This window comes from Saccopteryx leptura, chromosome 3, assembly GCF_036850995.1.
Source record: "Saccopteryx leptura isolate mSacLep1 chromosome 3, mSacLep1_pri_phased_curated, whole genome shotgun sequence".
NCBI lineage: Eukaryota > Metazoa > Chordata > Mammalia > Chiroptera > Emballonuridae > Saccopteryx > Saccopteryx leptura.
The window spans coordinates 273,620,596-273,632,960 of record NC_089505.1 but is presented as its reverse complement, the minus strand read 5'-3'; the positions used below and the strand labels follow the sequence as shown (position 1 = coordinate 273,632,960).

At 34.2% G+C, this 12,365-nt stretch overlaps 1 protein-coding gene across 1 annotated transcript in view; it reads right to left on the bottom strand.

The window, feature by feature from the left end:
* Positions 1-12,365, bottom strand: part of LRPPRC (leucine rich pentatricopeptide repeat containing) — a 97,772-nt gene that overhangs the window by 29,993 nt on the left and 55,414 nt on the right. Inside the window, exons 24-25 of the mRNA XM_066378371.1 lie at positions 9,514-9,638; positions 8,899-9,005 (exon numbers count right to left, since the gene is read on the bottom strand). Coding sequence (XP_066234468.1) covers positions 8,899-9,005; positions 9,514-9,638 — 232 coding nt within the window. The remainder of the gene's footprint in view (positions 1-8,898; positions 9,006-9,513; positions 9,639-12,365) is intronic.

Sequence of the window (12,365 nt, the reverse complement as noted above, 5' to 3'; positions counted from 1 at the left end):
AATTGTTAATTTTCCCTCATAGACAAATAGTTTTCCCTTAAAAGATTCGCTGCTCCTTCTCAAACATATATATTAAAGAAACCTATAACTTAAACTCACAGTTATCAAAGACCTTCAGGATTAGAACAGAGCATAACATACAACCTATACTTAACCTGTATAGACTCAGATTATTTCAAAATGCTGCTTTGCAGATCAATTTTGATTGTATAAATCTAGAGTTATTTAAATGGCTAGGCTTCCTTTAGTTCACAAGAAATAATGAACTAAATGAACTCCAAAGTATGTCAAATTAAATACACACACACATACTCAGAGACCCCAATAGATTCAGAAAGCAAAAATTACAAATGTTATATACTTATTAACAATTGTCACAATAATAAACCAATGGCTTTTTAAAAATGCTTTGTAAAGTGATGTCTTTTATCACACATGCTTGCCTAGTATCTAAAACTAAATGTCTAAAGAACTAAGTACTTAAAATTGTTCACAGTCTTAGTTTACTTCAGTAACTGAGACATATGTTACATCCTCAATTAGAAATTACTACGGTTTAATCAATAACTTTGGCTTCAAAGCTATTATTTTACAATTTTGGATACTGGAATAAAAGACAAACCGCTGCACATATAATTCCAAGGATTTGTCACTGTAACTATAGTATTTTCATCATCTGTAAGAGGGCTTCACCATTAAATACTACATTTCAATCACAGCATTATGATAAGAAAACTACATGCTCATTAGCCCTGGCTGCTCTAGTCTAGAGGAGGTACCTTTACTGCTTTCTCCCTTCAGTTTTGTTGACTAAACCAGGTACCTCTCAAATCTAATCTCTTATTTTTAAGTCTTCATTATTTTTTATTTCTTAAAATAATACTATATAATGTTAAACTAACTGAAGCAGAAACTAACATTTCAGAGCTTTGGTGGAATGACAGAAAAACTGGCACAGTAAAAGTTGTAGAAATGTTCTCATTCTAATTGCACAAGTATCCACATTTTGGGATATAGGAGAAATGCTGAATAAATTAATTTTGGGAATATAGACTCAAGTATTAATATTTACATTTTCACATAATTTCTACCCAAAGATTTTCTCACATTATTTATTTAATTTCACATGCATTACACTGAAAATGAAACCAACATCAATTGCATACAATAGATAATCCTCTTTTTGAACATTCGAAAATGCAAGGGCTACACTCACTTATAACTTTCAATATTATTGCTGATCCAAATGCCAATGATCTAAATAGCGTAACTTTTAGGGCAAACTCTTCCTTTTTGTGGCTGATTAATCTCTGTCACTGGCAGGACAGCTGACTTATACAACAGATATTCCTATGTTTCATTTTGAAATTGAGAACTGCTTTCACATACAAATCTCAATCATAAAAAGAACATCTAGGTCAGATTAACCAAATCTCCTAGGCTTCTGTAATAGTCTACATTTCTGGCTTATCTCTTAACATCTTATTGAATTTTAAACACTGGAAGTTGAAAGCAGAAATAGAAAATGTAATAAAAATATGGAGAATATAATTCTAATTGAGATGTTGAATATAACTTATCAAAAACCAGTTAATATATACTTACTCAAAACAATAGACTCACCACTAGTTTTGGTGTGTGTGGTTTTTTTTTTTGCTATATACAATTTATTTAATAAACAGAATAAAATAATTATAGTAATTAAAAAAATGGCATGTTTGTTTTCACCTGGGTTACTGTGTTTAAAAACACTGTGCCTGACCTGTGATGGCGCAGTGGATAAAGCGTCAACCTGGAAATACTGAGGTTGCCGGTTCAAAACCCTGGGCTTGCCTGGTCAAGGCACATATGGGAGTTGATGCTTCCTGCTCCCCCCCACCCTTCTCTATAATAAATAAATAAAATCTTAAAAAAAACAACAACAACAACAAAAAAAAACACTTTGTAAAGTTCTGATTTAGTACCATGTTCAGTTGTATAGGCTCAAAAAGTAATCTGAAATCAAACATAAGTTTTGTTACCTTAATTTCATTATATTACTTATATATCGATATTTGTTGTTACAATAGGCTTTTATGTATATTAGTAAAAATGCATAAAGTAATTATTACATTTAATCCGAAAAAAAGATTCATTTCTCTCTCAAATCAATAAATAAAATCATAAAAAATAAATAAAAAGCAATCTCATATTTGACTGAAATAGAAAATTTTGTTTTAATTTCTCTTGCATTACTGCTGCAAATGGAAAATGGAAAACAAACAACTACCCCTTCCCTCATGTCCTTTAGGAGGAGAATCAATGCAGAAGGCGAAAAGAACAAACAAAACCAACAAGAGCCCTACTCCTTACCCCCATAGCCAGGATAGCAAAGGAAGGGAAAAGGTATCAGAGACGTTACTAAACCTTTCAGTGTTTGTCCTTTTCTCCAAAATTTTCAGATAGGCCTAACGACTATGTTTAGTGAGGAAAATATATATGGCTGAGAAAGTCAAACTAACAGTCTACTGTAAACATGATTCACTTATTTAGGTGTTAGAGAAGACACTAAGTAAACAGACTCACGGGAGAGAGGGCATGAACTGGCTTCAGAACTGACATCTCTTAAATATGGGAAATGAGAGGGTAAAAAATTAGCTCTAAAATCCCTTCTATTTATGTAAGGTCCATTTAGGCTTATTAGAGAAGGCAAATTAAGATAAAATCCTGAATTTGATCAAGTCTTTATCCTGAGGTTCTGGAACAGCTTTTTTTCTATAACCAGTGTTACCCTCACTATTTTGTAACTTTCCAACTCCAGGACCACCCATGAGTTTTTTATGTCAGACTATGTAATTGTAATAGTATATTTACTCTTTAAATCAACATATAAAAATCAGTTTCATTTCTCTACACTAACAACAAAATATCTGAAAAAGAAATGTCATTCACAATAGTATTAAAAACAATAAAATACTTAGGTATAAATTTAAACATGGATGTGAAAGATCTGTACACTGAAAACTGTAATACTTCAATAAAAGAAACTGAAGACATAAATAAATAGAAGATATCCCATGTTCATGGATTGGAAGAATTAGTATTATAAAAATGTACATACTACCCAGACAAAGCCATCTATAGATTCAATGTAACCTCTATCAAAATTCCAAATGGTATTTTTCACAGAACTAGAAAATTGACCTACATTTATGTGAAACCATAAAAAATCCTTAAAAGTTAAAGCAATCCTGAAAAAGAACAAAGCTGAAGGCATCGTACTTCCTGATTTCAAACTGTATTATAAAGCTATAATTATCAAAACAGTACGGTACTGGCATAAAAACAGACACATACACAAATGGAACAGAATTGAGAAGCCAGAAATAAACCCTTACATATACAACCAGCTATATTTGACAAGGGAACCAAAAATACTTAAAGGGGAGAGGATAGTCTCATTAATAAATGGTGTTAGGAAAACTGGATAACCACATGCTAAAGAATAAAATTGGAATCCTATCCTACACTATTCACAAAAAATAACTACAATGGATTTAAGACTTTCATATAAGACCAAAAATCAAGAAACTTCTAGAAGAAATCATAGGGAAAAGCTTTTTGATACTGATCTTAGCAATGATTTTTTGGATAAGATACCAAAAACACAAACAACAAACACAAAAATAAATAAATTGGACTGCATCTAATTTAAAAAGTTAAATGCAACTAAAAAGCTTCTGCAAAGCAAAAGAAACAATCAACAAAATGAAATGGCAACCTACAGAATGGGAGAAAATGTAAATCATGTATTTGGTAAGGGGTTTAATATCCAAACTATATCAGGAATTCACACAACTTAATAGCAAAAAAACCCATCTAATTAAAAAATGGGCAGAGAAACTGAATAAACATGTTTCCAAAGAAGACATACAAATGTCCAGCAAGTACATAAATAGATGTTCAAAATCACTAATCATCTGGGAAATGCAAATCAAACACAATGAGCTAACACCTAGCATCTGTTAGATTGCATATCATCAAAAAGATAAGAGATGAGTATTGACAAGGATGTGAAGGGAATCCTTGAGCACTGTTGCTGGGAATGTCAACTGTTTCAGCCACGATGAAAAATATTGGAGGTTCCTCAAAAGAAAGCAAAAATAAAAACTACCATATCATCTAGCAATCCCACTTCTGGACATATTTCCAAAGAAAATGAAATCAGGATCTCAAAGAGATAGCTGTGCTCCCTATTCACTGCAGTGTTATTCACAAAACAGGGGTCTTCGGGTTACAACACAGTTCCATTCCTATGACGATGATGTAACCCAAATTTAGGTGTAAGTCAAAAAACACCCTTGCCTAAGTCACTTACTTACCTATCTATGTAATACAGCTGTAAAATCATAATCTAGAACATAAAAACACAACTAGTACAGAAAAGGAAAAAGACGTAAGTGTGAAAAGGACAGTACACTACACTGTATTCTTCCGCTGCACACAACCAAACAAATTCACCCACACAGTCTGTAAATACGATGCTAATGGCATAAGCTGAAACACTCACATCTCAAATTCTTTAAGTTTTTATGGGAGCAAGTGCCATAAACTTGAAATGATAGATGTCGAGACTGTGGTAACCCGAGGACCACCTGTAGTCAAGACATGGCAATGACCCTGGTGTCTATGTATAAATGGATAAAAAAGATGTGGTATATATTACATACAAGGGAGTATTATTCAGCCATGAGAAAGAAATAAATCCTGTAATTTGCAACACCATGGATAGACTTTCAAGACATTACGCTAAGTGAAATAAGTCAGACAAGAGAAAGACAAATACTATATCACACTTATATGTGGAATCTTAAAAATGCAAACTCCTATGCAGGAGTTGTCTGACTGCCTCCCGCTTCTAACTTCGGAAAAATACAAAAAAAAAAAAAAAAAGAGCACTTGCAGGATGGCTCAGTGGTAAGAGCGTCAGCCCAGCGTGTGGAAGTCCCGGGTTTGATTCCAGGTCAGGGCACACAGGAAATGCACCCATCTGCTTCTCCACCCTTCGCCTTCTCCTTCCTCTCTATCTCTCTCTTCTCCTCCCGCAGTCAAAGCTCCATTGGAGCAAAGTTGGCCCTGGCGCTGAGGATGGCTCCATGACCTCCGCCTCAGGTGCTAGAATGGCTCCAGCTGCAATGAAGCAATGCCCCAGATGGGCAGAGCATTGCCCCTGGTGGGCATGCCAGGTGGATCCAGGTCGGATGCATGCAGGAGTCTGACTACCTCCGCACTTCTAACGTCGGAAAAATACAAAAAAAGAAAAGAAAAAAAAAGCAAACTCCTATAAACAGAAAGCAGAATGGTGGTTGCCCAGGGCTCAAGGGGTGGGGAAATAGGGAGATGTTGGTCAGGGTACAAACTTCCAGTGATAAGATGAATAGATTCTATGGAGATAAAGTACAGAATGGTAACTATAGTTAATACTGTATTATTTCCTTGAAAGTTTCTGAGAGTAGATCTTAAATGTTCCCACCTCAAAAAAGGAAATGGTAATTATGTGAGGTGATGGAGGTGTTACCTATGGTAATCATCTTGCAATATATACATAAATTAATACTTTATACACATTAAACGTACACAATACTGTATGTCAAAATGGGTGAGGAGGAGAATATTTAGTGATTTCCCCTTTACTACTTCTTCGCTCTAATACTTCAAAAATACACTTCTCAACCCCTCAAGCTCCCCAATGTTAAATATTACCACATTTATCAGTCTCCTCCAAATATCCTATTTCCTCCAGAAAGTCTTGCTTAATTTCCTACTTGGGAATAAGTTCTAGTCTTGAACTCACAGAATTGTTTATAATTATATTAGTTAACACTTCTAGTCTCATATAGTTCTCTTCACATATTAATCTCATGTTCAAGGAGCTTCATATTTGCTCCCTGAGGGTTGATCTTAGTATGATTCACTTTTCTCTTTCTTTCTTTCTTTCTTTTGGAAAGTAGCTTTTTCTTAGTATAAGAATATATATGCTTATTATAGAAAACTCAGAAAATACAGAAAGTATAAAGCAAAATACTAGTTATACTCCCACATCCTGCAATAGTCCATGTATAAAAATAAAATATAAGACTATGTACATTTTAATCACTGGTTTGTCTTATCTCCACAGTGCTTCAAATCCAAGAACCTACAATGCATATTTTGCTTTAGAAATTCAACCCTAATGCACCTGCCCATTGCTAAGATACTACTGCATTTTGGGGAATGATCAAAACGTTGCTTGGTATTTGTAATATACTTTCATATGGTGATATACCCCTAGTTCATTAATTTTCATTACTTTTTTTTATATTTTCAATAATCCCAAGAAAATTCTAAGAGAGAATTCCAGGTCTTGAGTTTGTGAAAAAAGCAAGTTTCCAACTTTAATTCAATTGCAACTAACTATTAAAAAACAAGCAAATGAAATGCCCTTCAGTATATTCTCATATATTACACACCTTGCTGAACTACTCTAGGGAACTGGAGGGATTCTGTAAAGCTATTCTTTACCCTTTAAGCAATTTTGTACATATCCACTGTGAAAATTCTGTCATCAGTAGACAGCCATTCCTAAATGATTACTCTCATGATGTTGTTTATTGGCAAAGCTTTTGAGTAATTAAGATGCAGTCTTCTCTTGCCTAGTCATGTGACAAACGTACCTCATGCTAAGCAACATATTGTAAATTATGTGGGGTAAAAAAAAAAAAAATACGATCCCTACCTTTAAGGGACAAAGAGAATTAATATTATTGATTACTACCATAATCCAGGAAATAAGCAAGCTTCTTTACAATATATTGATTGAATCTTAAAAAAAGATACTATACAGGGTATGGCAAAAGTAGGTTTACAGTTGTGAATATGTGAAAGGTTTTTTTCCTTGCATAATTATTATCATATCATTTTCCATACGAACAAGTGTAAACCTACTTTTGCCCTACCCTGTATTCCCTATTTTTTTTTTTCTGAAGCCTGCATGCGCCTGACCAGGATCCACCCGGCACGCCCACCAGGGGACGATGCTCTGCCCATCCGGGGCATCACTCTGTCGTGACCAGAGCCACTCTAGCGCCTGGGGCAGAGGCCAAGGAGCCATCCCCAGCACCGGGCCATCTTTTGCTCCAATGGAGCCTCGGCTGTGTGTTCCCTTTTATAGATGAGAAAATGTAAAAAGGTTTAGTAATTTGTCTGTTATCACACTAGCAAATAGAGGGCAAAAGGAGAACTTATGTCTTTGGCTCTTCCTAGAGTCCTGCTTATTATTACATACAGAGGCACATGACTGCCTCCTGCAGAACCTTTCACTGCTATTATCTGAAGACCCGATCTTCATATCTACTCTGATCGTTGCCTGCTAATACTGATGCCACAACTCAACAGGCAGGCAGCTCCCCTCACAATTTCAGATATACATACCATGCACTTACAGCGACAGAATTTATACCATTTCTAGAAAATACAAATTAACTATCTGATCTAAAGAAATACATGTCCAAGAAAACATGTCCCACTGCCCTCTAGCAGGAGGATCGATTGAGTTGTAAGACAGAGAAGTTCTAAATTAATTTTAAAGTCCTCTGTTTCCATACTAGACTTTTCTCTTCTTTGAAAAAACATCAATACAGCCTGACCAGGCAGTGGCACAGTGGATAGAGTGTCGGACTGGGATGTGGAAGACCCAGGTTCGAGACCCTGAGGTCGCCAGCTTGAGAGCAGGCTCATCTGGTTTGAGCAAAGCTCACCAGCTTGAACCCAAGGTCTCTGGCTTGAGCAAGGGGTTACTCGGTCTGCTAAGGGCCCACGGTCATGGCAAAAATGAGAAAGCAATCAATGAATAACTCAGGTGTCACAACAAAAAACTAATAATTAATGCTTCTCATCTCTCTCTGTTCCTGTCTGTCTATCCCTATCTATCCCCCTCTCTGACTCTGTCTCTGTAAAAAAAAAAAAAAAAAAAAAAATCAATACAAACTAATAATTTTGTGGGTTATGCACCTACATTTTCAATTTCATGACAAGCAGCCATCAATATACAAAAAAGAAGGCCAAAACCTATGTGCCATCCACTATGAGCGCTTTTGGAAAAAAGACACGAAGTAATGGCAAAGTATGATCTGAGAAAAATATGATTACTGAAGTGTTTAATAATTTATTGAATTAAATTAAATATATATTTTTAAAGTGATGGATCTTCTGGGAAATATTTGTTTTTTAGGGGACACAGAATTTTTTATAGTGGAATTACACTTTGGGCAGACTTCATAGTTGCCCTCTGACTTATCAATTTCAGTAAGCAAAATTTTAATCAAGCTTAGATAAAATACACTAATCCTAAATATGCCAGGTTTGTCACCTACTATTTCCCATAAGCTGCTTACCATAGTTAAAAAAAAAAGAAATTTTAAATTAAATGCCAAACAGTTGCAGACAGCACTTGTTTGGCTGATTAACTTGTAGACAAGCATTACAAATAAATCTGAGCATGGACTGCCGCAAATTAAATTCCACTGCTTTTAAGAACAAAGAATTCCTTGCCAAAGAGGATTATCAACTTTACACCCAGGAATGCCAGTTTAATTTAATTGTTCCACAATCCAAGATTTATGCAAATATCATTTTGATATATAACAGCGAATTTAACAAAGTGAGGAAACAAATTCAATATACAACCAGGCTGTCTTTCTGAACTGTAATTATATACAATAAAGAAGCTGGCCAAGTTTGCCCCCACCCCTGCCCATTATTGGTACTGAATTTTATTAACATGAATCAGAACAAGTGTAATTAAAGGTTAAATTTTTTAAACATATGCTAATTAAGAGTCTAAATAGCTGTACAATTAGAATATTGTAGTTAAAATCGCACCTCAATGATCTTCTTGGCCTCTTTGTAATTCCCTGTTTGTAGGAAGGCAAAGAAGAGATCATAGAGCATGGTCATTTCACCTTGTTCTTGGCTCACAAAGTCCATTGCTAGAGAGGAAAGAAGAAAATATATCAGAAGAAAAAATACAGTATAGAGAAACACCTTATCACTTGAGGTTCTGGAAAAATACAAATAAACTTTACAATAAATATTTAGAGAATCTTAAAGATTATAGTTATGTCAACCAATTGCCTGTCACATTCCTTATTTAACAGCATACATTTATGACATTAAGTACCTAAGACCAGCTTTAAAGAGAACTGGCGAGAATAAGGGTATAAAATCCTCATAAAGCCAGATCACCAAAAACGAAGACAAAAATTAAACAGAAGAGCAACTTTCAAAATGAACAGTTATTAAAATAAAGGACATTTAAAATCTACCTGACATTTTTTCTTTTTAATTTAGAAGTGCAACCATGTTCCTCTGGATGTGCTTGGCTTCATGTTCAATTTTCTCCTGACAGCAGTGCATTCAGATCAAAATAAGTGATGGGGTGGGGGGAGGGCAGATGAGATGACACCAATTTCACCAAGATATTAAAAGGTGACTTACCTTTCTGAATTAGATCAGTCTCGCCTTTCTCTATCAGTTTACATAAGACATCATGAATCCTTGGTAATACTTTATACTTTTCATAGCAGTCCATGGTGGCTTCAAGAGCAGCAGGTAAGTCATCCCTTGGAAACATAAAAATATTAACAATGAATAAAACGTCTAATTTAGTTTAGAGAGATGTACAATACCAGCCAAAATGTACATGACTGAGATTTAAGGCAGAAAACCACAAAAACCAAAATGAAAAAAGAATTAATCCTAATATATAAATAAATGTTCAGAGTATAGACACCATTAGCAGTTCCTTGTTTTTCCTGCTTCATCTTTTATTACTGTTAGCTAAATGGCACTTAAAAAATGTCCACCCCCAAAAATGCCCAAATAGATGAAGGCACTCTCTGAGATTACTCTGACTGCATTTCTAAAAACAATGATTATCAAACATTTTTCCAACTTCTTAAGTGTTTATGGTTCTCAGGAATTTCAAATTTGGGAAACTTTATTAAATTTCCATCAACAGTAACAAGAAATATTCAAACACTTTCAATTTTATCATTATATTTTTCATACCTCCATCTCTCCAGATAAGAAAATAACTTCAGAATTCATACATACAGAAATTTATTGTTGCTAAAATTAGGATATTCTTGTGGCCAATAAATTCTAGAAGAACTAACTTTTAAAAGGCTTTTTATTACAGGGTCAACTTTTACAAATTATTTCCAATTATAAAGTCAAGGTGTCCTTTATATGGTAATAAATTAAAATAAAAAGATATTTTCATTAAATCAGTTTCGTAAACAACAGTATGGAAATAGAGTCTTGTGGGTCTCAAAAACTACTTTTCATTTCAAAGGAAATGATGGTATGAGAAATATGTTAAGACCTTGGGAAAGCTTGTAGAGATTATATGACCCAATTCTACTTGCGGCCTTCCTTTACTTTTAACTAGATGAGGAAATTAAAGCATCTAGAGATGGACTGATCACTGCTAGGTGAGCCAAGGAAGACAGGTACTGCCATCAGGTTCCCGGACTACCCACCTTCAGTGGAGTAGATCTAATTATACATTATTCTCTATTAAACCACGGTTGTTTGTTTAACCTAACAAGGTAATGCAATCTGGAATAAGAAATAAAATATTTTTAAGGAGAAAGTATGAAATATTTTTTTTTTAAAAAAAAAAGAGGCATGGGTAGAGACATGGACCAAAGTACTAATGACAGTGATAATCTGAGTGGAGAAAACACGTTTCTCTCACACACGCAACAGTTTTAAAAAGGAAAAAAGTCTTTTTAAATTTTCCGTTGAAGCCCTAACATTTTGGTCCATTATACAAATGTTATGTTGCCCTAGACTGAATTACTATTTTATCTAGATTAAGATTTTAAGATGTACTAAAAAAGTAAAATACCATGAAGAAGCATTAATTTCACTGCAATAATACTGACACAGTGAAAACGAGCCTATCCTGACGGAACTCTACCTTATCCCTCACTGAGCCCTGTTTACAGTGCATCTTCTGGCACCCCACAGAGTCATTTGAATTTTTGTCATTTGGGGTGAAGACAAAATTACAGGTTAATTTCAAAACTGCAAGTAGATGTTGCAGGCTAGATTACTGTCATACAAGAGAAATACTACAGTAGATACCACATATGATATAAGGCTTTATATAATCAGTACTTTCCCTTGCTTGAGACACAAGTTCATTTATTACCTTTATACAATTCTATTTAATGGAAAACTACTAAAATATTTTTAAGAGAAAAGCTAACACATACTGATTTTTTAAAAGTGGTATGATTTGCTTTTTCAGATCAATTCCAAACTAGAATGGTAATGTCTCAATTGTATTTCCCCTCCATTAGGTCAAAGCTATCAATAAATGAATGAATAATTGTTCTGTCAATCAAAGAGACATGTTAATAGACTCTGGTCTCCAAATATATGCTTTTAAAGATTATACATACTCAGAACAACAACAGAAAAGACAAGAATATCAAAATGGAAATAATTCATATATTTGTTAGAAATTTAAGTACCAATGTTACTGCCCTAAGGTTGCCTACAAAAAGAATTAGAACTCTTTGACAAAACATTTAAAATAAACTGTACTAACGACAGAAATGAACTAATGACTAGTTCGTTCTTTTCAATTCCTATTATCTACATTCTATTATCTAACATGTGGTTGGAACATGTTATTTTAAAAAGAGATTAAAGTGTCCATTCCTCATACAATCTGATGTCATCATTAATCGTTTCTATTAAAGCTTGAAAACTTGGGTGATGGAAACGAAAAACATGACAGAGTACCTAAAATTCACAATACTATGAGAATAGCTCAATATATACTCATGGGACTTTTGAATGTCAATCCTACTGATAAATACTACATGCAGTGGTGATGAAAAGCAGATCACCACAATGGCTGACCTGGAGGACCTCCGGGTTCCCTCTCAGTTCTATACTCTAATGTGAGGTTCTGTGAATTTGAGCTAATCCAGTTCATCAACTCAAATGTTTCGCACCAGCAGAGAAAATCACCTCATGAAAATACCACTTTTATTAGGCAGAATGAAGTCAGTGCGAGTGGCAAAATATCAAAAGAACATGGGGGAAAAACTACTTTATACCCAAAATGTACTGGGACACAACACTACCAATCAGCATACTTCTAGTTCCTGTGACCCAAAATGATTCTGTGCTTTTCTTTGTACACTTTAAAACACTAAACTGATTCAAAATTCTATTCCATACAATAATTCTTTAAAGAAATCTTCTATATAATATTAATTCTGGAAAAAAAATAATTCTGGATTCAAAACTTAGCCTATTTCAGTGTA